This window comes from Epinephelus moara, chromosome 24 (genome assembly GCF_006386435.1).
Source record: "Epinephelus moara isolate mb chromosome 24, YSFRI_EMoa_1.0, whole genome shotgun sequence".
Classification (NCBI taxonomy): Eukaryota; Metazoa; Chordata; class Actinopteri; order Perciformes; family Serranidae; genus Epinephelus; species Epinephelus moara.
In genome coordinates this window covers 45,797,059-45,823,583 of record NC_065529.1, presented here as the reverse complement: position 1 = coordinate 45,823,583, position 26,525 = coordinate 45,797,059, and the positions used below count along the sequence as shown (strand labels likewise).

At 38.9% G+C, this 26,525-nt stretch overlaps 1 protein-coding gene across 2 annotated transcripts; it reads left to right on the top strand.

Annotated features, from left to right (window-relative positions):
* The first annotated feature begins 810 nt into the window (after nt 1-810).
* asip1 (agouti signaling protein 1) lies at nt 811-25,705 on the top strand. 2 transcript variants are annotated; one of them, XM_050039459.1, is made up of 4 exons: nt 811-1,127; nt 20,447-20,618; nt 22,866-22,915; nt 25,161-25,705. In XM_050039459.1, exons 2-4 carry the CDS (start codon nt 20,453-20,455, stop codon nt 25,320-25,322), a joined length of 378 nt encoding a protein of 125 aa, XP_049895416.1. In that variant the 5' UTR covers nt 811-1,127; nt 20,447-20,452; the 3' UTR covers nt 25,323-25,705. The 2 variants fall into 2 exon arrangements, with proteins under 2 accessions (XP_049895416.1, XP_049895415.1); XM_050039458.1 differs by having other exon boundaries at nt 813-1,127; nt 25,158-25,705.
* The last annotated feature ends 820 nt before the right edge of the window (nt 25,706-26,525 follow it).

Here is a 26,525-nt window from a genome sequence, read left to right as displayed (position 1 = left end):
TATCCTTTGAACACAGGTTCATGATGAATCACTCAAAACTCACTCATTCTCCTCCAAACACATTCTCTCACTCTCACTATGTGCCCCCCTGCCTCACAGGTCCCAGTGCAACCGCACCGCCCACACGGCATATATTCACGGCCCTGCCCCTCAGGATGATTTGGCTGTGTTACCTTGGCTCTCTAACTTTTCATCTAGTGCCATCTTCAGGTCAGAATTTCAGTTTGTCTCATTCTTTATGGCTCAACACTGACGCTCCCATCATCCTCAGCTATACTTTGCGTTTGGTGCTAATTAGCAAATCTTAGCGTGCTTAACTAAGATGGTGGAAATGATGAAACTACCTGTTAAACATCAGCGTGTGAGCATTGCCATTGCTGCCATATGCTGACATGCTAGCATTAGCATTTAACTCAAAGCACCCAGTGGAGCCTCACAGCGCTGCAAGTGTGGCCGTAGACTCTCAGTCTTTGTCACTTTTACAGTGTGAACACACTGAGGGCGCATGCACAGCTCATGTTGTGTGTCCTGAACATAGTAAATCATACACAGAATGAGAACTGACCTGTGAGTGGGTTTACAGAGAAGAACATTAGTCACAGAATAACTAAACTTCACTGATCTAACAGGTGAAAGGGAGGATTTCCCTTAAAGGCCGACGCCGGCCTCCGATATAGGCTACCGTGGTAACACCTACCAGGAACAACACCTCCCAGCAGGGTCTGCTTCACATTTATCTGTCCATCTTCTGCATAATTTGACCTTTCCCATCCCCCAAGCGGCTGCTATGCTGGTCCCGCCTCCTGTACAAACCTCCCAGTATGTCTTCATCATCAACAGCAGGGCAAGGTAGTGCTAGAAAAAGAAGCGGAGGAGAGGGAGATAAAAGGGGAACCTTGTAGAGAGTGAGAGAGAACCAGAGACAAGGGAAGTCGTGACAGTGAGAGAGAAGAAGATAAACAAGGCAAAAAACAACAACAGAGAGTCAGAGGTGAAGTCAGAGGACAGGATAGGAGAGTTGTGACTTGTGGACCAAAGAGGCAGAGAAATAAAGACGTGTAGCGAGAAAGAAAAAGAGGACAAAAGGAGAGCGACACACGAGACAGAAACTGAGCCGGGAACCACAGGTAAGGTGGACAGAAATTTTGATCTTATCTAGTTGCAGCTCCATGGAATCGTTTGAGCGATAAAAACGCGCGGCGAGGAGAGTTCACCACAGAAACATCTGAGGCTCAAGCACTTGTAGAATGTATGAGGAATCGTTAATGTTCCTTTCGCCTTAATTTTGGATGTCAGAGAAAAAAACAGCTGAATTTAGAGTAAATCATCCTCTGTGAGCTTGTTAGAAGAAATTCCTCAACAGTTCTCCTCTGTGTGCCAGCTGCTCTGAAAACATTTCCTGTGATGTGGCCTGTGCAGTGCATCGCACATTACACAATCACAATAAAAACCTGGGACAAATGAACATATCCGTCACTAATGAGCTGTAAAGTGAAATTTTTGTTGCATGTTTCCAATGTTTGGATCGCTTCCGTGATGGGACTTGGAATGTTTTCACGCTCAGCAGGAACAGGGTCGTTCAGGTTGTAAATTCTGGCGGAGAACTATAAGCGCTTACACCAACTTCTGTGGTAAATCCCGGTGGTACTAAAGTCGTTCCTTCACATCTTTATATGTATATGTTCACTACTACATGTGTGGAAAATGTGAGCATTTTCTTCCTGATTCAGTTTGAAGCAAAGCAGCGACGCTGTCAGGGCTCCATCTATCGACTTCACGATCTCAGTCGGTTATCATCAATCCTAAGTCATCAGTGTCTCCAGCCTCGTCAAAAACAAATAGATTAAAGGGGAAAGATAAGGGGTCGCAATCATTTCATCATCAGAAGTCAGCTGAAATGCTTCAGCTGTGTTTGAGCGCAACCGCTGGTTTTTATTCTGTTATCTGCAGATTATTGATCAGATGAGAATCTGTCCGACACTGAAGCTGCTGCAGTGAAAAATTCAACACTCAGGATTCATTTTAACACTTAAATGACACCTGTGACATCATCACATGTAACATTAAAAGCACATATTTTAATTTCGTTATCTCACAAATGTGTTATAATTGTTAAGACAGTGATCAAATGTTAAAGAGCTTTTTTGTGAGCTAACCTCTGCAGCCAAAAGTTGCAGAAAGGTCAATAAAACATGACTTTTATATATAAGAAAAAAATCACTTGGGATAAATAAAGTTCTATCTTTTATATGATACATATCTAAAAAAAAATTTTTCCCGTAGTTGTAGCATTTGTCAAATAATTTAAAGCTGCTTTTCAATATCAGTCAAAATACTTTTAATGCGGAAAACAATCTCTGCTGTCCTGCTTGTGACATAAAAAAGTGACAGCGAAAAATAGAAATTAAAAATGTAAAATGTGAAAAATAAATGGGCATTAACATAAACGCAGCAGCGCTATCATTTTGTAGACCTTATCGCTGATTCGGCTCTCCGTTAAACGAGAACACACTTTTCAGTTTAGAGAAAACAATGCAGTGTAATCTGAGCAACATATCGTTACATAAATATGAAATTTCTGCAACAGATTATTTCTGATAACGGCAGTAAAATTAATTAAATGCAAAATAATGATTAAATCTGGACATTTTATGTATAATGCATAATGTAACAGATGCCATGCATTGGTGTTATAACTCATTTAATCTTTGTCTGTAAATCTAAAGCATTAAGGGGCGGCAGTAGCTCAGTCCATAGCGACTTGGGTTGGGAACCGGAGGGTCCCCGTCTGGACTAAATATGGAGCATGGTCTGGTGGCTGGAGAGGTGTCAGTTCAGCTCCTGTGCACTGCTGAGGTGCCCTTGAGCAAGACACCGAACCACCCAACCGCTCGGGGTGCCTGACCAAGGCAGCCCCACTCTGACATCTCTCCACTTAGTGCATGTATAGGTCCTGTTTGTGCATGTGTGTGTGTGTCTTTCAGACCTGTGTGTGTTAATGACAAAAAGAGTGAAAAAACTGAATTTCCCCTCAGGAGGATTAATAAAGTATATCAAATTAAAAAATAATTATCCAATCCAATTAATATTAGATTAATTCAGCTGTTAAACATCAGCAGTACAAAAGACAGTCATGTATAATAATGAACAATAACAGCTGTAATTATTAAGCTTTATTATCACTGGGTCACTGAGCAGCGCCTCTAACTGTACGTGACTATATTTCCTGAGGTGAAACTGTGAGACGCGATGGTTATTATCATGAAGAATTCTGGGTAAACATCATTTTAACCAGCAACTTGATGGTTCATTGGTCGTTCCTTTAGAAATTTGATCACTGCTCAACTCGAGGCGCTCGTACTGCTGGAGCATTTATTTAACAAAAAACAAAACAAACAAAAAAAAAAAAACAGGCTGCAGAGTCTGGGTACTTATCTGCTATTAACGATCTCAGACGACCAAAACGTGTTTAAAAATTTCCGGTATTAACTGATGGACTTAACTGATTAATGGAAGAAGTCCAGCTTGAGCTCTGTTTATAATCAATGGATAAATAAATAAATAAATAAATAAATAAAAGCTTCTAGCAAAGACGATTCAAAGGATCAGAAGAATCGAACTCTGACCTTTCAACAACTATGTCCAGATGTGAAACCTGTGCTTTGCTGTACTCTCTCTGCTGTCGGAAGATAAGATAAGATGAGATAAGATAAGATAAGATAAGATGAGATGAGATGAGATGAGATGAGATGAGTCGAGCTTCATGACATTCAATACAACACAGTATCACGCAGGCCACAATCTTTGCTCACACATATAAACGCATGCACACATACATGTGTTAGGCACAGTGTACGGACACACAAACACAAAGCCCTCATACTTAAGTAACATAGTCATATTTTGTCTCTGCTCTGACTGTGGTCTGTCTTCGACTTAGTCTTTGTCTGTATTTTACTGTATCCACTGTGTCGTATTATTGTATGGAATAACTCCACGCTCAGTAATCTTACACTTAGTGTTTTGCAAATTAGCTGTGCTTAGAAACCTGTATGCATCACATATACTTTGTATTTTACATATGAAGCAAATAAACAAGTACATAAATAGAAAACAATGTACATGACATGGACACAAAAACTGGGGTGAAATATTGCACACACTCCGCAATAAATCAACCGAACTATGTGACAATAAAACCATAAAAAGCCTATTCATTTCTTTTTTACCAAAGTCCGTCCTGTAGCAGTAACAACACGTTGCATCCACGTAACAGCCTGCGAATAAATGTCCTGTAAGCTGTTATATGTGAGATATCCGTTGCTGTCATCTTTTCTCTGCAGTCATTTTCTGTAATACGTTAATGGTTTGGTTCACACAGATTTTACGACAAATTGTTTCCTCATGTGTCATTTTGTTGACGTGCGCCGGAGAAACTGGATTCATCTTAATAATCGTGTTTGGCAGAAAATCGGAGGCGTTTTCTTGCACTGGTTACTGTGAAATCTGCACACGGCAAGTTTCGTAATAATTTTGGAATTATTTATTGAACCCAGTCCCAGCGTGTGTGTGTGTGTTTGTGTGTGTGTGTGGTACTGGAAGTGCATTTTCTACAACTCTGCCTGAATTTAACCTACTTATTTAATCATTTAGAGGCTCTTTAGTGTCACTGTGAGTCTTTGTCGCACTTTGAATTTGATTATTTTGAGCACAAGATTTAAGTGTTAATGTTATTTTCCCTCTCTGAGCTTTTTCCTGCACATGCGTACATGAAAAAAAGCTGATTCGAAACCTGATCACCCGGATATTTGGCTTCAAAATCGACTTTTTTTCTGAACAAATGCACTCTCAGAAACTGGGTTTTCCTCATTGTGGAAAGTCTGGCAATATTTTATTATACTTGTCATCAAATCCTATGAAATGACCGAAACCAACAGGACTAATCCTATTAATAAGTATCGTGTGTATTGAAGTCTGATGTGTCCTCTTTCTCTGTGCTACAGAGCTGCGTCGCCGTGCAAAGAAAAAACACATCAGCGAGACACACTGCTGAAACGTTCCGCCATTACCATGAGCACAACTGCACACACTGCGCTCAGACTTTTGAGGGGTATTAGTGTGAGTGTATTGGTGTGGCGTGCTATGTGTACTTTAATATGTGTATAGTGGCATGTCTATAGTAGTAGATGTATTGTGCAGCTATAAACTAACTATGTTAAAGAGCATCGTTCCTATAAAACAACAACAAAAAAAAAAAAAACAACAACTGTAGTTTGTGACGCAATCTTACATTTCCTGTCCTGCTGCCCCAACACTCACTAGAGCACCAAATGTGGATTTATCCGCCACTGAAAATAGTCCCTATCAAATGCACTATTTCATCCTGTTTTTATTAAACATTGTGAGCTGATTTAAAGATGGAGCCAGTGGGCTTTGTGCTGAGTGCCACAGATAGAGAGTTAACAGATGGACTGACGCATTGTTAGTTTGGATATATTCATGAGGTCAGTGCTGCTACATGGTCAATGCATCAGGAGAACGAATATGACGTCTATGAAATCAAGTTAAAACAAGCAGCAACAGATTCATCACTCCAGCTACGCCTTTATCGGTTTTGTTTTTATCTTCTTTTGCCGTTGTGGCTTTTCTTATTTCTTCTCACACTCCATACACACTGTGACAGAACAGCAAATGAGACGTATCGTATCTCCAGGAAACAAACCTGTTGGTGTGGTTTTGTGTCATGATACGAAAGGAAAGAGATATCGTCAATATCACAGTACTTCTTCAGTTGTTCTGTTTTTAAATCCACCCTGCAGAGTATGCTTACTTTAATATGCTGGATGGCGTTAAAGAAAAAAGTCGTGTTATTATGATCCTTGAGGTCAGATATTATCTTGAGTTCTCGTATATTTAGTTTAAAAACATCTTTAAATTACAACGGGACATCAGAACATATTTGATGAACTTTTTTTTTCCCCAACGTGGAGAGCTAAAGGGAATTAATAAGGCAATGCCTTTACGCAAAACACTTTACTGATTAGAATAATTTATGTCTACCTGTGGAACCACTCACAGATGAAAGGCGAGCAGAGTGGAGCAGGCCCAGATGTCAGATGATAGACGTGACTCAGACGAAAAAACTACTCTCGGCCTGATTTATCCCGCCGAAGTCATCCCCGCAAATCTGCCATTAGTCTCTGGTTTTTCCTCTGAAAGCTGCCTCGCTTCTCCAGGACTGTAAAGTGGGACATCTGGAGGATTGTTGTGTGGTGTGTGGAGTTTATTATGAAGTTTGTAGCATGGTTTGATATGATGCAGTGGTGTAACGGTCTGGTATGTTTTTGATACAGCCAAAAAAGTGAGAAATTTTCTTGATTTTAATTTTTATTTTATTTGATATTATTTAAATCAGTTTATTTATTATGACTAACATCATACAGTATGATCTTTTTTGACCTTGAACAATGATGAAGCGATACCTAAGTGACCCGTCTTCTACGGTGTCTTTTTTGCAGCATATAAAACAAAAACAGCTCCTTATGAAAAATAAAATGTAGTTATGTAGTGATATAATAAATACAAACTAAAGAAATAATTCTGTTTCTAAAATGCAGGAGAAATTTCCTTGTTTTTTTAAATGTTTTAATGTATGAAAACTGACATAATTTAGGCTTTTGTGTTTTTGTACGAAGCAGAAATGGACTTGTTAAAGTTTGGATGAAGCAAAATCAGTGATTCATTTCTAAACAAATTAAACATGTTATCTCTCCATTTAATGAATGTGTGTAAGTCCTGTGTGTGCATGTGTGTGTGTTCAGGCCTGTATGAACGTAACATATGAAAAACATACAGTGAGAAAAATTGAATTTCCCCGCGGGGATTATTATAGAAAGTTTTCTTCGTCTTCTGGTTAAGCTCAACTTCAGAGGAGTGGCCATAATTCTACGACACGTGTAAAACAGGATCACAGCTCCCGTTTAAAATCCAAACTATTTAAACAATTTAAAAAAATGCAATCTCTGAGTAGCCAGCTTTAAGATTTTGAAAACACTGCTTTCTCATTTAAGGTAAACAGAAATTATGCTGCAAAGAAAGTTAAATCTCCCAGGAAATTTTAAGCCTCAAACACTTCTGGTGAATGTGTAAGCACCCATTTAGGGTAGAAATGTCTTTATTTGTGATGAAAAACACACAATTCAGGTGGCAGGTGACAATTCAAAATATAAGAATATAGTGGAATATAATGTAGTAAGGCTCTCGGGCATACTGTATTGATTTTAAGTATTTATTCTCCAATAAATTGAGTTTTCTTATTGAATGCTTTGAGTCAGCACATGTAGGCCTGATTTACTCTGCCCGCTGCTTTTGTGTCTTAATTGATTTTACTTAAGCAAGATCTCTGCTCATGTTCAAACGCTCTGCACATTTAAAATCCCACATCTGTGTCCTCTTGGAGCAAGATTAAAGTTATAATATTTTGATATAAAAAAAGTCTTGATATTATGAGAATAACGTCAGAGTGTTTCAGAATAAAACTTGCCCAGGTCTGCTGTGCATTATGTTGATGCTTTCACAGAGCCCAGTTTGGGTTTCTCTCGCTGAGCAGCTGCACTACTCTTCATCAGAGGTAGAAAAATGAAACTAACTCAAAACACTTCTGATAAGGTATAAATCCCACCACTGTGTGGCTTGTTGTCCAAAAAAAATTAAACATCACCACCTCTGATGTAGTGCAGCTCACAGCTGCTTCAGTGGGAACAATGCCGGAGGAGTGAGACAGTCCCATGTAGAGCAAAGGTTACTCTGAGCCAGGAGGACAGAGACACAGAGACACAGAGCTACCGCTCACAGGAAAGACACCACACTTTACAAGTCCAAGGCTGCTATCAGGAAATACTAAATCATGCACACAAGAGTCAGAGCAACCTTTTCTTTTTTCTTCTAAGTATGATTTAATTCTTATCTGTTTCTAACAGTTGACCTAAAATATTGTATTTAACAGAGCTGAATCCAAACCTTTGGTTAACTGATCTGCAGCTGTATTAGAGCAGCTTTTGCCGTGTTTCGTCCTCCCACAGGACTTCTCCCACAGCAGCAACTTCTAGGGCTTAAAAATGAAGCCAACACAGAAGTGCCAGAAACTGCAATTCCTCGAATGGCCACTTGAGGCTGGCTCCAAGAGCAAGTCAATCACATTAGATCTCTATGTTAAAATGCCAAACTTTACAGCTGAAATAAACATGTTTACAGCCTTAGGACGTGGTGACTTTGAGTAACGGCTGTCTGCAAGCTACCACCACAGTCTCTGAGTTAGATCCACCCCTCACTCCTTCACAGCTTCACCCTCTCCTACAAATAGGGTCACTTCTGGCTCTAGAGATCCAAGACGGCAAAACTGGGATTCACGAACCAATTGGTGACATCACAGTGGCTACATCCATTTTTCCGCACAGCCTGTTTCTTCTGTTTCATGGCAGATTGCAACCATTGCATTTTAGGCTGCATACTGCAACGGCAACATGCTGCATATCATGCTGACATGAAAGAATAACTTTTTCCGTTGGTGTCTGATGCTGGAAGTCATTGACCCATCGTGGGAATCTGATGACTTCAGAGTGAGACCAGGTTGGGATCAACAGTGGATTATTTTGCAGGAGGGTTTGTGTAGTTTCTGTGGAATCTAATTTAATTTTTTTGTATTCATTTGTGAAAGTGCATTGTTGTTGGAATCCAATGACGTTCTCCGTTTTTCCATGAAGAAGTGAGACACAAACATTTTCAAATTTCTGTAAGACCACATCTATACATACATACACTCTACATCTAAAACTAATGGCGGAATAATTCTTTTTAAGAATTACTGTGCTCATCATGCTCTCCGTCTGTGTTCCCTGGAGCCACACACACACACACACACACACACACACACACACACACACACACACGCGCATAATGTTTAACCAGCTGGACTGGACACAGACATGTGGCGCAGAGGGAAGTGAATAAGCGAATAATTTAGTTCTGCAAGTGAGATCTGCCAAAGATGTGACCGCAAAACAAACGTCATTTAGAAAACATTCCCGTGAGTTATTATTGTTGTCTTCTTATTTTGCAAAAGACAACATAAAACAACTTGTTTAATGTGACTTCCATAATAATAATTTTTAAAAAATTATTGTAGTAGTATTCCTGAATAGAGACATGACACATAATGACAGAATATGTTGCATTTGCATCGTTACTGCAACAATAAATGTTTGTCTTTGATTAACATTAAATTCTTTGATGGGGGATTCGCACTAAATAAAAACATTTATTCATGTTTTATTTACTCGTACACAGGAGTTGGAAATACCGTAGACTTCCTCTCAAACCAGGGGCCAACAACTTGTTAGAGAGATTTCATTGAGAAAATCAAAGTGAAACTGGGAACATGTGCCTCCCTCCATCCCATAAATACTCTCCTGGGTTTTTTTCTGCAAAGGCCAAAAAATCGACTCTATCATAAAAGTATGAGCACTAGATTAGATTGTCGTAAACAACCTCAGCATATTGGCTCGATTTCTTTCAAAAACAAAGGAAGGAGGCAACGAGCAATGAACGAGGAAATGAACCCAAAAATTTCCAATAAAAGAGTTAAAAACAAGACAATTCGTTTTTTTTGTTTGTTTGTTTTTAAGGGAAAGACAGGCAGTTAAAAACAAACAAGGAAATGACCTGGAAAAAGTGCTTAAAATTTATAAAAAATAAATCTAACAATTTTAAAATGTTTTCATTCTTATTATAAATAAAGTGTTTCCCTAGTTTTATTTTTCTTAAATATAATTTTCTTTATCTATTAATTTTTTGCAATTTCTGGAACATTTCTTACCAAGTTGCTCATTGCCTTTTTTTTGTCATGTTTGTGAAAGAATTTGCACCAATTTGCTCGTGGCTCAAAGGTTTAAATATTTGCGAAGGATGTCTGAAAGCAGCACAAGAAAAGTGATGCCGCTCCAGGTTTCAGAGGGTGAGTGTGCGCTTTCTCTTAATTGAATTTACAGTACATTTCAATACAGTGTTGTTGGTCACAGTATATTTTGAGACCAGAAGTCCATAAAAAAACAAAAAACAAAAAGGCAGCTAATAAATTATTTGTTTTGCGTCAGCTTTTTTTTTTTTTACAGTTTTAAATTAAATGCATATTAAATGTTAATTATTTATTTATATCTTATATAATATTTGTCTTTTAAAACTAAAGTTATTAAAACTGTGATTGTGTTGTGTCCCTGTAGAGTTCTGTTTCTGATTTATAATACGTTTGTTTTCAGTCATGTTAAATGGCTTTTGTTTTTATATTTATAAACAAAAGCTGATTTGGCTCCGTTTCCCCAACATCTTCTAAAGACGCTCATTTCCGTTGTGACAACAATACAGCGCCGAGCTTGTAGGTTAAAATACTGGAGGTAGGCGTGTGTTTTCCTGCTGTTTACAATTTTTTATTTTTTTTAGGTCATTATTTAAAAAGATAAAAAGAAAGAAAAGAAATGGAAGTAACACAAGCCTGTGTGTGAAAGTGGAAACAGCAGCTTCTGCAGCAGAGCAGATCAGTTTGAAAAGGAACTCTGTGTGTTTATTTCCACCTGTGTGTGTTTCTGTGTGTGTGTGTGTGTGTGTGTGTGTGTGTGTGTGTGTGTGTGTGTGTTCAGACAAAGTACAGAGGAGGATCCTTGGATTAATTTCTGCCTAATGCAGATGTTTGTCTTAGTGTGGTCAGAAAAACCCAGTCCAGCCATCTTTGATGTAAGAACCTGTTTGTCTGATCAACTACAGTTGAACTTTTTTTTTTGACCTATCACATCTCCATCTTACACAGTCTTCATATCGACATGTTATTTAAATAACTCATGTTTCTGCCTTCTGTTGTTGAGCATGTTTAGATGTTTATATGGGTTCCCATTATTAGTCACAATATTAAAAAGATTGCATCAGTGTAAAAACTCCTGTTTGATTGCGAGAGCCAATTGCTCAGGGGCGCATTTGTTGAAACTGGTACCATCTGTTCTGCTGTCAAGGTCTGTGTTCACCTACTTTCTTCACTTTAATCTAATAATGATGTGCCTAATTTCATCAAAGTATGCACCCATTAAGCGCAGCCAAACTGCCTTTTCCCCGCTTTCTGATTGGCAGCATGTAATCATGGGTAATGATTACCAGTTTGCAAATAATCAGTTGATTTACAATCATTTGGAAGCGCTGGTGCGTGCGTACTCTCTGTGCTATTTTAAACTTCTAATAAACTGACCCGATTGTCGGAGGAGAAAGGAAAGAGAAATCTGATTCTCCAGTTCTCCAGAGACCACATACTGTCGTTCATGTGCTGCACCGTAAACTCCAACTGGCTCACTCAACTAAAAGTCCTGAGTGCAAGCTGTTTCCAAAATAGGTTTGGTACAATACAGTAACAGAAACGTTTTGAGTACATCAGACACAAAATAAGTGTGTCACACGACCTTTGTCTGACATTTAATTCTATTTTATATCCTCCTGAGACTTGAAGTTTTCTTTGGTGTGCATTTTTAATTTCTCCTAGCTATTTGGGATCAGCAGGACCTGATAAGTATAAAAAAATCGAAACGAAATATTCTCAATGATAATTAAGTCCCAATGTTCTCACACAAGACGATAATAAAGTCTCAATGTCTTCAAATGAGTACTTCCTGAGTAACAGCATCTTAGCTTGTTACTGTTGCTAAAATTGGTCAAACTACAAACATTATTAATCATAAATAAACAAGTTTCAACCATAAAATGTGATCAGGTTTTGTCCACTTTTGTGTCAGGATCAGCTGCAGACTGACTTGGCAGAGATGGCCGCCATCTTGTTTTTACATGGATTAGTGTATTGTGCTCTTTCTGCCACTAGATGGCACAAAAAGTGTCCACAAACGAGGACAACAGGTCTAAGTCAAGTAGAATAAAGTATAAGGACAAGTAAACCCATGTGATGTTCTCTTATGATGGCAGAGGGTCTCGAGAATATGAACATAAAAACACAATTTCAAAATTTCATTGAATTGAATTAAAACGTCCAAGAACACATAATTGAAACCACAAAATATCTCCATACTGCTCGTCCGTAGTGATCCAAGTGTCCTGAAGCCCCGACATAAAAAGTTGTTTGGAAAAACGTCATTTGAACTCTGTTTTTAGCCTCACTGTAGCCTGTAGCTCTGACTGCCTCTCTGTGCACCACGCTGACGTGTGTGCGCTTGTGCGAGACCGTGAGACATGGGCACTGCCTTCATGTGTGTTCATGTGCTTTCGCTGGTCTCGCGCGCAAGTGCACACACGTGCACACGTGAAAAACAGCTTCAATTAAATGTTCCTTTTGTAAGTCACTGCCTCGCTACAATATGACAAATTTCATGATGTAAAAGTGAGCTTCCCCTGTTTGAAAGACCAGCAGCCGCCACTGATTTACACCTGTACTGAAATGCGATAAAAAGTTTTCCAATGAACAGGACAACAGGAGAGATCAGACTGTCATAAATCTGGCAGGTCTGTTGAGATATATAATTTTAGTTTCTTTTAACCATGTGTAACATTTGCTGATTTTTTTTAGCACATGTCCACATGGTTCAGATCATCTTTGTGCTCTTTAAATTATTAATAAAGTATTATGTCAAAGTTGGGATTAAGGAGAAACATTTGACACTGATAAATGAAGCTGAAACAAGACTTACTTTGTATAAGATGTACACGGCCAGCACCCACATTTTAGTAGCAAGTAGCAAATGTACTTGCGCCCATCTGTGGGCCCATGGGCGTCTAAGTCTTTAAATTACGTGTAGTGAGGCGGGTTGCTGTTTGAGGCAACAGAAAGTGATTGAAACATTGACCAACAATCAGATCAGTGTAGCACTAGGTGATGCAATTCTTTATTTGTTGCACATACTTGAGACTATGAGTGGGAGTGACAGAGTCATCTGAGGGTTTGAGAGTGGGAGCCATTAGGTTAAGATTAGATTTATAAAAAAGAGAAAAAGAGCACAGGGAAGGTAGAGCCGAGGATAGATGTCTATTTGGACTGAACTTTCTCTACACTCTGCCTCCCCCAGCTCCATCATTTTTATGAGGGAAGAGAGGGAAGAAGAGAGACGAAACTAAAAGGAGAAAACTCGAGGTGCAATTTAACTTCTTTCAGTGTAGATTGGTCAGTCCATTGCTGCTGCACATACTTGAGATTATCAGTGATGGTGAGGGTTTCTGAGTGGGGGCCATGTTGGGAGGTGGGGGATAAAAGCTTCACTGGGGTCATCAGGTGGGCACCTTTCTTCTCTGGCGTTTCGATAATAGGCCCACAACACCTCCAGAGGGCTCATCTGTAACATTTGGCATCGCAGGTGCACCACCCCTCTGCTTTTACTCCCTCTATACCTGCTGTTGTTGGTGTTATTTTGGGGCCCAAGTGGTGCCTCTCCTCTTAATCCAGATTTACCATCATCTTAAGTGGCCTGGTAGTTGACTTGCCTCTGCAGCCAAGTTCAACTCAGCAAACTTTCGCTTTCCAGCCACGTTGCTCAGCGTCGGCTGCCAGCTTGACATTCTTAAGGCTCTTGCGTTCGTAGGCCGCCTCCACACCATCCTCCCAGATGGATGATGCTGTGAAAGAAACCTGGTCTAAAGTCAATAGCTCCATATTTTTCCACTATTAAAAGGGCACATCTGTGGCGTACAGTAGTAAGGATGGGCCCCAGTGCACACTGTGATGGCGGGCCCCAGTGCCAGACTTTGCTTGAAATAGCTTCTGTATATTTTATAGTATCGTCACATGATCAAATGCAGACTTGACGATGGACAGCATCAACATACATATTACCAGTTATCACCGCAAATCTGTAGAGTAGCAGATAAAAAAGGAAATTATTTGTAAATTGATTTTTAAAAATAGCTTATTTATAGTTTATATAGTTTATGTACAATGAACATATAATGTTATAGATTGCCACTGACTATTTAAACAAAACAATAAAGGAACATTAACGGAGGGTTTGCCTTCTTGAGGGTAAAGATAGCACTTAACAGCATTTTTTAATGTGTGTTGAATCACTTGCAAGGGCCTGTTCTCTACTCCATAGAGAGCAGTTAAGAGAGACGCCGTGCACATTTATGCACAGGGAGCAGAGTAACTCCATTGATTAGTTCAAAAGCTAAAATTTTTATTCTGTTTCCCCTGTAAAGTTAATATGTACTGTTTAGTTTTGCACTTTTAATGTGCCACGGTATTTGCTGCAGAGACATAACTGCTCTTATTAAACAGGAAAACACAGAAAACACGCTTGCTTCTCCAATTTGCTGAATCCCCCATGTAAATACGACAGGTGCAGGCACACCTGGCTTTTAAAGGGAATGGGAGATGACATTCTGACTGGTTGTATTCATGTTAAGGCCAGAACACACCCATGATTAATTTAAAGACTAACCACAACCCCTTTGCCCCTAGCTCCTTAGTTTCACCCGGATTATGTGCCATTTAATGAGCTAAAGTGGAATTTGACATGACCTAAATGCACTTGTACCACGCACATTAGAGCTCCAGATGGTTTAAATAGGGCCCATTATTTCCACATGTAGTTAGGATCTACTTCATTCTGAAATGTGGTCATTAAAAGGCAGTTAAAATCTAAACTCTTACCTCCAAATCCCCTTGTGATGATTGAATGTTTCTGTCGAGGAAATGCTGTAATGACAGTGTTTGCTTGTCCCTGCACTGTTTCACAGTCTGCATTGTGTATCTGGACAGCAAAGCAACTTGACTGTACACTATATATTTTGACCACACATCTGCACATGTTCTTGTTGCTTGTAAACTTCCCCACTGAGTTTTCTGTCGTTGTTTCACCTCTTTAAATCATTCCGCTTTGAAAGGGATCAATGCATTAAAGTGTGGTTTCCAAAACCTCATGAAAAACAGTCACTCTGATCCTCCGTTGATGCTTCAAAGTCGAAACAGACGCTGGGCAGGAGATGTATCAAGGTGGTTTGAGGTGCTATTTAACATATACAATGTGTTTGGAATTCTTGCTGGATGCTTCCACTGATTTCAAAGGGACTACTTAATGCTTAGGGAGCTCTTCGTCCGAAATGTATCTTTTAAGTATCAAACACTTGAACCCCCCGTGGGCTTTAGAGGTGTCTGTAAAGAGTTTTGTTGTTTCCTGTTTCACTGACTGTGTTCGTCTTAGATTTTAATCTGTTACAATTGATTCCAAAGCTGTCGTGGATAAAAAATGAATAATCATGTCAAGTCCCTTGAGGGGATAAATACATGGTCCACAAATGTTCCTTATTTTTGCCTTTTAAAATATAAAAGAAAATAATTTAACACCGTTTCCATAATATCTCAGAAATAAACGCATTGGTAAAACTTCACCGTGAACTAATGAAAGAGGCAAAGCATATTCAGTCCATGCAATCTTTCTTTATTTAAAAACAGTGGTGCCGCTGATACAATTGCTGCCCCCCCAACCCTTATTTTTAAGCCAGGTAGTGGTAGTGGTATCCTGTAAAACTACACAACAGAAGGCATCCATTAGTACCAGCAGTTTCAGTGCAGCTTGTTGACAAAGGGGCTAAATAACACTCAAAATTTAGGCTAAATTTTGGTCAGAGAACGACCGGCATTTTCAAAGGGGTCCCTTAAACTCTCACCTCAAAATATCTGATTTAAAATGGGTTCTGTGGTACCCACCAGTCTCCCCTGAGCTTGAGAAGGCTTGTTTGTAATCCTTAAAATGAAAGTCATATATTTGTCTTTTTAAAGAAAAGGACAGCAAGCCTATTTGAAGAACAGTGAATCGCCAAACCTGTATAGATAACGTAACACATTAAAACTAGAGGAGGGACTCACCAGAGGCCCCACAATACGATAATATCACAGGTTCAGGGTACTTTATTGATACCCAAGGGTAAACTAGTTTTGCAGTCGAGAGTCAAAACATCCATCACAGTTTGAACAATCAAAACAAAACATAGAACACAGAATACAAGAAAGAAATTTAAAACGACAGAAAGTGCTGCAATCCATGAAATAAAAGCAAATAATTAAAAAACGCCAAGAGCAAAATTCCCTACAAGACATAGGTTAAAGGAATGAAAACAGTTCAATAGAATAAGAATAAAACAATGAGATAAAATCAATCAATAAATAAAAAATAAGATACATGCTCCAAAGTGACTGACTTGTGCAAGATCCTACAGCTTGTTTACCGGTGTGATTGCAGCTGGAACAAAGCTGTTTTTGTATCGTTTAGTTCTACAACTTGGGACTAAAAACCTCCGTCCAGAGGGAAGAAGCTGGAACTCGCTGTCCAGAGGATGCAAACTGTCATTTAAAATGGTCGTGGCTATCTGCTGTAACTGTTTGGTATAGAGGGAAGAGGGGTTCAGCTGGGACTCGCCAATGAGCTTACTAGACCATTTCACAATTTGATTTAAATAGTTCTTATTCTTAACAGAGAGGCCTCCGAACCATGACACCAAGGAAAAGGATAAAATGGATTCAATAAAAGCATGATAAAATAGGGTCATGATGGTTTAGTCTACATAAAAATAGGACAGTTTCCTCAGAAAGTGCAAACGCTGCAGCCTCACAGTTTTCAGTCATCACGACACTTTGGTCACAATACAATATTATTGCAATTTTATACATCACGCAATGCAGTATTGCGTTAACAGATATTATGATTGTGATATTTTGCAATTTATGACCTTTTTTCAACTGTAACTTGCGTCCCCAAAGGAAAAAGAAATTGTCAACATTTGTTTTGTCTAATTACATAAAGTTTTAAATACAAAGTTTGTCACTTCAGTCATTTTTATTGCAGCAAATTGTATCTACTGGACTACAAAGCAATAAGATAAGATAAGATAAGATAAGATACACCTTTACTGATCCCACAACTGAGAAATTCCAGTGTAATAATAGTGTTCCAATAGATTTTTAAATTCTAGTAGGTCAGCAAAAGTTTCATTTGTACTTGCAGTATTAATCATTTATATCATTAAAACAAAAGAAACTTGGCGTCCATGTATCAGTACTACGCAAAATATCATGATACTGTGCTGTATTGATTTTCCCCCACCCCTAATTTAAACAGGATTGCTGTGGAAGTTAAATTGTAACTGTACTGGTATTAGTCTGTGCAGATCAAATAATTAGTAATAATAGTTCTGAAATAAGAAACCAAAATATATCAGTATGCAATTCCTGAACTCTTAATATTGACATCGTTTTCAACTAACTCAACATGGTGGAACTGAGGTTTTAATTTGCCACCCCAAGATGTTTCAGAGGCCTCATGATGTGTGGTCTGTCTATGAGGCCGTTTACATGTACACGGTGATTTTGATAAACGGAGACATCTTCCTTCGTTTGTGCCCTTCGTTTACACGCAAACCGAGATTTCTCCCCTGGAAACGAGTCTTTCTAAAAACTCCGGTCAGAGTGGAGATTTTGGAAAACTCCGTTTGCGCGTTTGCATGTAAACTGAGATAAACGGAGATAAACGGAGATAAACGGAGTTATAGGCAGCCGACGTCACAGTATGCGCCAGAACTTGCGCCTGTGTCAAATGTGCGACCTATGTTGCTATGGTGACAATGGATACATGGAAGGCTTGAGCTTCTCGTTACACTGCCACCTACAGGTTTGGCATGCTCTTGTGTATATATACACGGGTAAGTGTAAACGAAGATCTTTTTGAAAACGGAGACGGTGAAATGTCCGTTTATGAAAATAGCCGGCCAAGTGTAAAAGGCCTCTCAGATAATGGAAAGGTGCCCTGTTTGGTGCCGTTGTTGTTGTTGTTGTCTGTATTATTTTAGTTGTCTATTTATCTGACAATTGCTGTGTGGTACATGATGTATACTTCAGTATTACATCTACACTCTGGTAATTAAATGAAAGCATTGTGTTACTTTGTGCAGTACTGACCCTCTGTGGCCAGTTCAGTTTTCAGTTGGAGTTCTATTGCTGGAAAACATTTCTGAATGTAGCTTTTTAAATCCAAAACCTCCAGTTTTCAAATGACGTAACTCAGAGGTTTATGGCTTTGATCAGCAACAAATGCAAAGCCCCACTCATAAAGTGTGCTCATGTTGCAGACTGCACTTTTAAACGGCATTGATATATTGTAAAACAAGAAAAAGTTTGTAAGTACCTCAGTTTTTAGGTCAATGTGCACTCTGCTTCTCAATTTAAAATGACAAATGTCCTCGAAAAATTGTAGTTTCTGCACATTTTATCTTGTACTTCCTCCAACATACCTGTCGTACGTTGGAGGAAGTACAAGTTGAAGCGAGAATAAAAAAAGCCCCACGTTCATTTAACAATTAACGACATGCTAGTTGAATGAGGTGCTTGAAAGTGCAGGGGTTTTCTCATTTTTATTCTCAACACTGAATGTAAAACGCGACCACAGTGTTATCCGCAGCAGGAACTGACCTGTATTGTGTCAGATTTGCAAAGAAGCATCAAGGACTGGTTATTGTTTAAATGAAACACCACCTGGAATTTATCGAGTGGATTTTACAGATGACAACACACACTGGAACAATTCAAGAATCAGCAGACAGTCGCTATAAATCTGCTTCATAAACTCCAGGCAAATAAATTACTGATGTAATGGTCTAGATGTAATGCTGAGGAGCGGTGAGCAGAGAGACATGCAGGTGACTCAGAGTCCTGAAGAAGTCATCCTTTCTGCAAACTATGGATATGTTATATTTGTACATATCATACCAATGTTTCTAAAGTGACGTAGTATACGAGTTGACTTTGTCATCTGTAGGTGGAGGCGATGGTAGATCATACGCATGCCAAGCTGCAGACCACTGTTTGAGACCAACAAACAGCAAATATGGTTGTGTTTTAGTGGCTGTTTACAGCAGCTTTTTAGCCACCAAACGTGGGTGCTTTGTTAGTGTCCTGTTGCTGTTTTCCAGTGGGGACACAGCAACAAAAAGTGGTTGTTTTTTACTGAGACATGGCAATGTTTCCTGCAGGGAAAGCACCATGAAAAGTAGGTATTTTAATCCAAAACATGATCTTTTCCTAACCATAAACAAGTGGGTTTTGTGCCTAAACGTAACCACACGTAAACCACAGTGACATTGAAACACAAAGTTTTTTTTCAGATTTACAATGAAAGAGTGAAGAGAAAAAATATATATAAAGGTCAAATTAATTACTAAAGGATTTACAATAAAAAATAAATAAATAAAAAAAAACACCATTAAAAAAAGCCAAAATGTAGATAAGAAGTCCAAAGATAAAAATGTTATTTAAAATGATTTAAAGTTGAGTTTTGAATTGAGGTTGCAGGCATTACAGGGTGGAGCAGGCAGTGTAGAGAGGAATGTTTTTAGCCTTGACTTAAAACTGTTCAGAGTCGGGGCTGTCTAACATCTGGGAGGTTATTCCAGGTTCGTGCTGCGTGATAACAAAATGCTGCTTCACCATGTTTTGTTCTGACTCTTGGGATGGTCAGTGGGCCGGCCCGAGATGCCCTCAGGGTCCTTGAAGCTTCATATATCACAAGCATGTCAAAGATATATTTGGGCAGTGAGCCACAGAGTGATTTATGCACAGGCAGCAACATTTTTAAATCAATTCTCTGAGTGACAGGTAGCTATGGATTTTAGAACTAGAATCTGCCTCTGGCAATGTTTTGTAAATGGTAATAGGCAAATGACATTACTGATTTAATGTGGCCGTGGGAATTTAAATCCAAGCCTAGGATAACACCAAGGCTTCTTGCGTGACTATTAGTTATAAGCGAGAGGGATTCAAGGTGAGAGCTGACACTCTGTCTTTCTTTCCGTGGCTCGAAGACAATTATGTCAGTCCTATCTCTGTTGAGTATTGATGCATCTAATCACTGATTTGCTCAACACAGTGACACAGACATTCTATGGGTCCATATTCACCTGGTGAAAGTGATACGTATATATGCGTGTCATCTGCATAGTTATGTTAGGCTACTTTATTATTTTGTATGATTTGGCCGAGTAACGCACAAATATAATGTATCCATGGTTTCCAGAAATGTACAATGCCTTTTTTTCTGGCAGTTGGACAATGATATCCCATTCATGGACACATGATGCTACAGACAAACAATATGATGTATCAAGACATAGTGAGCAGGCTAATGAAAAGTATTGTATATTTCAGTCTGGACCAAAGTGACTGATCAGCTGTTCTTTTGCCTGTGGGTAGAAAAGATTTCCCACCAGTGATCAAACCTGATGCAAAGTTGATGATTGGAACTCACTTGCTGATTTAATATACCTCAAGTTAAATTAAAAAACAGACCTTCCCGTACTTTATGTTTTTGAATTCAGTTTTTTACTTGCTCAAACTGATTCTAAATATCCACTGTTGTAATTTTCGTTCCAGATAAAGATGCATGCCTTCCTGCTGCTTGGCTGCCTTTTACTTGCTGCGACAGAGTACCTCCTCACCTCAGCCCACATGATCCCTGATGAGAGACTCGCCACCAATAAGGTCCTTGTATCCAATGCTCTGTCTCAAAGCCTCGACACAGGCCCACCTCCTGTTGTTATTGTAGGTGAGTTTGCAATTTTAAACTGTAGTGTTTCACTTTATCACTAAGGTCACAGTCCAGATTGAATAGTAATATGTAAGTGTTTCCAATTTTTATAATTTATGTCATGTGCATATCAAACTGGTGATACTGATGTTTCCTGATGAGACACAAATGCTCGAGGCTGCAAGCCAGACCAGCTGATAGCCGCGGAATTTAATAAGTGGTAGCTTTTTTTCTTTAAAGGCTGAGGATATTGATACCAAACCAGAAAGTTCTCCAAATAATGCCACTGTTTAGCTTCTGTAGTTCAGGGGTTCCCAAACTTTTTCAGCTCAACACCTAAAAGAGAAATTTAGTGTCTCCCTGTCCTCCCAAACTTACAAAATACACCATGAATTTCCATAACATCTAGATTTGTAAACTACTGATAAAAAACATGAATTTAAAATGTATATGAATTGTAAATATGTGTGAAAAATTCCCTCTGAATAGATGACAGACAGGATATTATCATAAAAAAAATGACCCCTCTTGCTTGTCACCACATTAACATTAGTCACACTTGCAGACATTTGTCTGGCACACACAAACTTCACTCATACAAACATATGACACATGGTACTGATTCTTACACTGTCAAAACAATGTCATTGTTAGGAACAAACCTGCAATTCAGGGACAGAATGTTGCTGTATTTAGATCTGTGCATATTAGTTTCTATTATTATCACACTTATCACGATCGAAGACAATAAAGATAAGAAAAAAAATTGACAGGTAGCTTTCGTGATACTGTCTACTAACAGTTTTTCTCTTTTATTTAGGCGGAAAGTCGTATTCACTGGTGCTTTGTTGTAAATTGCTCCATACAATAAAGCGATCCATTGTCCCACTCACATGCAAATGGTGACAAATAGGTTCTCAGTAAAGGAAATGGGTGCACACAGCATACTGATACAGTCAATTAAAAATTAGTTCCTAAGTTTTTGTGTAGGCCCAGTTGAATATTGCGATAATAATGTGTGTTTATCGCAAAATCCTACGGCATACCTGGATTGGCATCATGGCACACCAATGTGCCGTGGCACACCATTTGAGAGCCACCGGTCCAGGCCGTATATAACATAATTGTAGCAGAGAGTGTGAAAAGGAAGAAGTATTCTTGTCCTAAAAATACTTCATTAGAGGTAAAAGTCCTGCATTCAAAAACTTTGGTAATATTATTAGCAAAATGTACTTAAAGTAGAAGTATTCATTGCATAACAAAACTTTCTCTGTCAATGTTTTACTGTTCTATCTGATGTTTCTGGATTAATATGTGTCATTTTGCTGCGGTAGACTATTAAAGTTGTGCTTATTTTAACTCCTTTATATACTATTGGGTGCTTTAATGTACAGCCGGGTATCATATTTTATAAAATCATCATATTTGTAGCTCGGCTGTCCTGTGAGAACCACACATCTCTTATGTTGTGTTCACACTGGGCACGAATAAAACAATTGGTGCGAGTAAATTACATGTAAAGTCAATGTAAAACCTGATTAGACCTGAATTCTTAAGGGGCGGTGCGATGCATGCAACACGAATGATACAAAATACAGGAATTAAACAGCGTGAATGAAGCAAGTAACGTGATTTTGCATTATACACTTATTTGCCTTCAGTTTATCACAAACGGCTGATCCAAGGGGGTTTCTAAATAGTTAATTTAGCTTGACAGGTAGGATAATTTTCTCAACACTAAGGGAACACTTCATCTTTCACTTTATCACAAGCATTTAACATCAACATCTGGAAATACATAGTTTCAGCCCCCGCATACAGCGCCTGAGCTCAACAGACCAGCGTAGCGCCAAAGAACGCTCTTCTCCTATCTCTTCTTCTAGGAGAATTAACATATGCTGCCATTGTAATTCATTTTACTCTGCCCAGTGGCACCCACAAAAAGGGGTTCGTGTCTCATTTTAGGTTACGACCATAACTTTTGGGAACACTGCTCTAGTTAGGTCACTAGCTATCTTGCATTTTTCGGTACAATGTAAACTGTGGCGGGTTAACTGAACCTCCACCACAAATTAATTAATATAAAGTCAAACTTAAACAACTGTGTTTGTGAGATTGGATGCTGTGCAACTGATGCACTCTGAAACAGGCTTTTGGGATGTCAAACAGAATCTCTCCCATTTCTCATCCTGTATGCAGATGATACATGTTTTTTCTCTTGTAAAAGTTCTTAAAGCATCTATATTTTCAAATGTTTTCTTTCAGAGTTGCCGAAATCATCGAGGAAGAACAGGAAGACAAAGAAACAAAAAAAGGTATTTCCAAAAAATAAATGTTTTTGACTGTTTATGATGACAGTTTATTCAGAAATCATGTCGTAGCTATTGCAACATGCATTATTAGATGATACACAGTACAAGTAAATCGAATAAATTTAACTCAAAAGATACACTTACTAGCTCCCTCTAAACTTTCAGCTGCGTCACATGGTCCCGATCACGGCTGTGTTTCATTAGTCATTCAACACGCCCTCGTTGACTTACTTTCAGGGAAATCCCTGCTGTCATCCTAACTGTCATTCCATCTGTCTGAAAAACTGAACTGGACTTGGTGAGATTGATCCTTGGAGGGCTGATAGAGCAAAAGGGTATAAGATTTAGGGGTATTTAGTGGTATCTTGCGGTGATGATTGCAGATTGCAACGAGCTGAAGTTCATTGTTAAAGAGGTTTTTACTGGGAGCTGAATCACCCACAGAGGTTTCTTCCTCTCCAAATCAAAAGAACTGGGTAAAAACACGGAATAAACCAGATTCACATTAAATAAAATCTGGTTTTCTTTGACACTCTTGTCTCAGAGGGGCTGCTGACTATGGTGGCCAGCGCAAAAACATCAATGGTCCTATCTAGGTTCAGGGTTTGGCTTGTCAGTTCTGGTTTCACAGAAGAGGAGCCTGATAGCTGAAGGCTTTGGCTACTGTTCGACTTCTGGAGACTTTAGGAACCACAAGTGACCCAGCACTCTCAGAGCAGTGTTCTGGTGGGATAATAAAATACTATGAGCTCACTAAGATATGACAGAGCCTGGCCATTTAAGTGTGGAGAAGGATTTTAAATTCAGTTTTATTATGTAGATATTATATTCCATTTCTGCCAATATGTCCCCCCAGACCCCACACTCTGGTGGCTAGTAAATTAACCGAAAAATGTGCCCTGTATAGGACTGTCCACGGGTTCCATAATGGCCTTATGCCAATTTCCCAATTGTCAATTGGGTGGTTCTACCCAAGAAGGCCCCACATGGGTTATGGTAGAGCCATCTGAATACTAAGTGGGTATGGACCCAGAATGGACAGCTTATCTGTAGCCGTCTTGGTTCTCGCGAGAGCACAATTTGAATTTGCACTGAAATGAGTAATCAGTAATGATGCTCATTACCCATGCCCTTGGAGCCGAGCTGTGCCAATCACATCGGTGTATATGATATAGGCGGGCCAGAGCCGAGCTAAACAGATGACGACAGCGCTGCGACGACGAAGTCCGGTATCAGTCAGTAAACATTGCAAGATGGCTACGGATGAACACCAGTTGTTTGAAACGGCTTTGGCCGCTACAATGAACGAGTTAGACTTGGCTTTTTCTCTAAAAGAGGAACAGAAGACGGTGCTCGAGTCTTTCCTTTGCAAGAAGGACGTTTTTGCTGTTTTACCAACCGGATACGGCAAGAGTCTAATCTACCAGTTAGCTCCGCTGGTAGCTAAGCTCTGGATACGTCACCCCATGTATTGTTCTGATTGGTCGTAATGTTATCCAATTGCATGCAGTGATATTTTCAAATGCATGCTTGGTGCCGCCCCTCGAGTTGGGCCATTTGCATTACTCATGGCCAGACCCTAAACCTTTCTAGATTTGGGTCTGGATTTCCAGGCTAGTAAAATCACACATGTGATACATTTTAGCTTTCTATTAAAAATACTTTGCGAGCTAGCTTCCCTGATATCTATAGGTGGTGTGTTCCATAGCTTTGGGGCGTAATTGATAAAGGCTGCACCCCTGATCTTCTTCCAGCTGTTGCTGGGAACCTCCAACAAACCAGTAACAGATGGTTGCAGTGTTCTTGAAGGCAAATAGTTAAAAAGGGAGTTAGCAATGTAGCTCGGCCCAGCCCATGTAGGGCTTTGTATACAAGGTACAGGACCTTAAAATGATAATGTATTGCAAGTATCTGCAGAAGACACCTTTACCTGATTGAAATGAGTCTGCAGGTATTTCTGATGATTTGTAAAAGGGAGTGCGGCTCTAAGCCTACAGCTGGCGGTTGAGTCATAGTAGTTGAACGAGCTGAACAAGGGCAGATGCCGTCCATTTTTATCCCCCTCCCACTTGCCCACTGCTCTCCAAGTGGCCTCCGTGCAACATAAACTGTTGTGTAATCTAATCTGCTTTGTCTTCTTTTTGCCAGTTGTTCCAAGAGTTCAATCTCCTGAATTGTTACCGCCTCTCTCTCTCTCTCTCTCTCTCTCTCTCTCTCTGTCTCTGTCTGTCGCTCTCTGTTTCAGAAGAAATTAAGTGTGAAGAAGCGTCCTCCTCCTCCTGCTAACTGCATTCCCTTGTGGGGAAGCTGTAAATCTCCAAACAATGTGTGCTGTGACTTTTGTGCTTTCTGCCAGTGTCGGCTCTTCAGAACTGTCTGTTTCTGTCGAATGGGCAACCCTCGATGCTGAACAGCCACCCGCAGTCCGGCCCAGCTCCAAGCTAAAACAACAAAACATGTTAGAGCAAACCACTTGAAGTGAACAGTGAGAGGTCACTCAATTCTAGTCCTTTGTTTGTAACGTTGCCCAAAATTCTCTGCATGAAAGCACTTTATTACAGAGGACTGCGCCACAGAGAACTTCCCTAATATTGTACATGGTTTACTGCTTATAAAACTGATATTACAATCACAAATGTTTTTTACTTTGAGCTTTCAATACACATAAATTTGATATGTTTGCTCAAATTATTTTATTCATTGCTTTATGACACAGAAATATATTAAAAGTGCAGAACCAAATATTTTATGAAGCCTTGTAAGAATAAAGTTCATGTGAATTTTTTTATGAAACAGTGTGTTTGGTGTTTTATTTAATGTCGGGACCAAAGTGATGTGAATTCAGGTATATTTAAAAGGAAAAGGAAAAGACCGAAACCATCCATGTGTTAGTCTGTCTTGAAAAACTTTCTGAATTCCTTAAACTTGTCTGTGGGACTCAGGTCTAAACCCATTGGTTCCTGAATGAGTCATTCATCTTTACAATAAAAAGCGCACCCACTGCAACAGTGAGGCACATTAAAGTTTCTTAAATAAACTTTTTGGACAACGATGGAGCTCTACTGCACAGAGGAATAAGATATAGGAAAAAGGAATAAGACTGTTTTTGACATACTATACTGTACTATGACTTTTTTGACATTTTTAATAACAAAAAACATACTTTTTAAAAAGTTTTTAATGAAATATTATGTGACATATTTATGACACACTATATTATGAAATTCTAAAATAAAATTCTATACAATGATTTATTTTATTGACATACTATAATGATATTTTTTGACTTTTTTTATGACTATGTCACTATATTATGGCATTTTATGACAAACTATACAATGACTTTTTTTTTTATATTTTATGGCATTTGAAAGTTTTTATGAAATTTTTTGACATACTATAGTGCACACTATTCTAGACTAGTTGTGTCATTTCCGGTGTTTCTGTGACAGCGTCTCTGTACTGCTCTGGTGAATTCTGCTAGCCTGTTTTCTCACTACAGTTGNTTGGGCTTTATAAATAAAATTGATTGATTGATTGATTGACATTTTGATAACATCCCATAGTATGACGTTTTCTGACATTTTATTAAGGTACTATGGCTTTTGATATT

What these genes read in the sequence shown, in the direction of transcription:
- asip1 (XM_050039458.1), top strand. Translation starts at nt 20,453, where the DNA reads ATGCATGCCTTCCTGCTGCTTGGCTGCCTTTTACTTGCTGCGACAGAG. An exon ending in ACCTCCTGTTGTTATTGTAG is followed by an intron (nt 20,619 to 22,865) that starts GTGAGTTTGCAA and finishes GTTTTCTTTCAG; the next exon opens with AGTTGCCGAAATCATCGAGG. An exon ending in AGACAAAGAAACAAAAAAAG is followed by an intron (nt 22,916 to 25,157) that starts GTATTTCCAAAA and finishes TCTCTGTTTCAG; the next exon opens with AAGAAATTAAGTGTGAAGAA.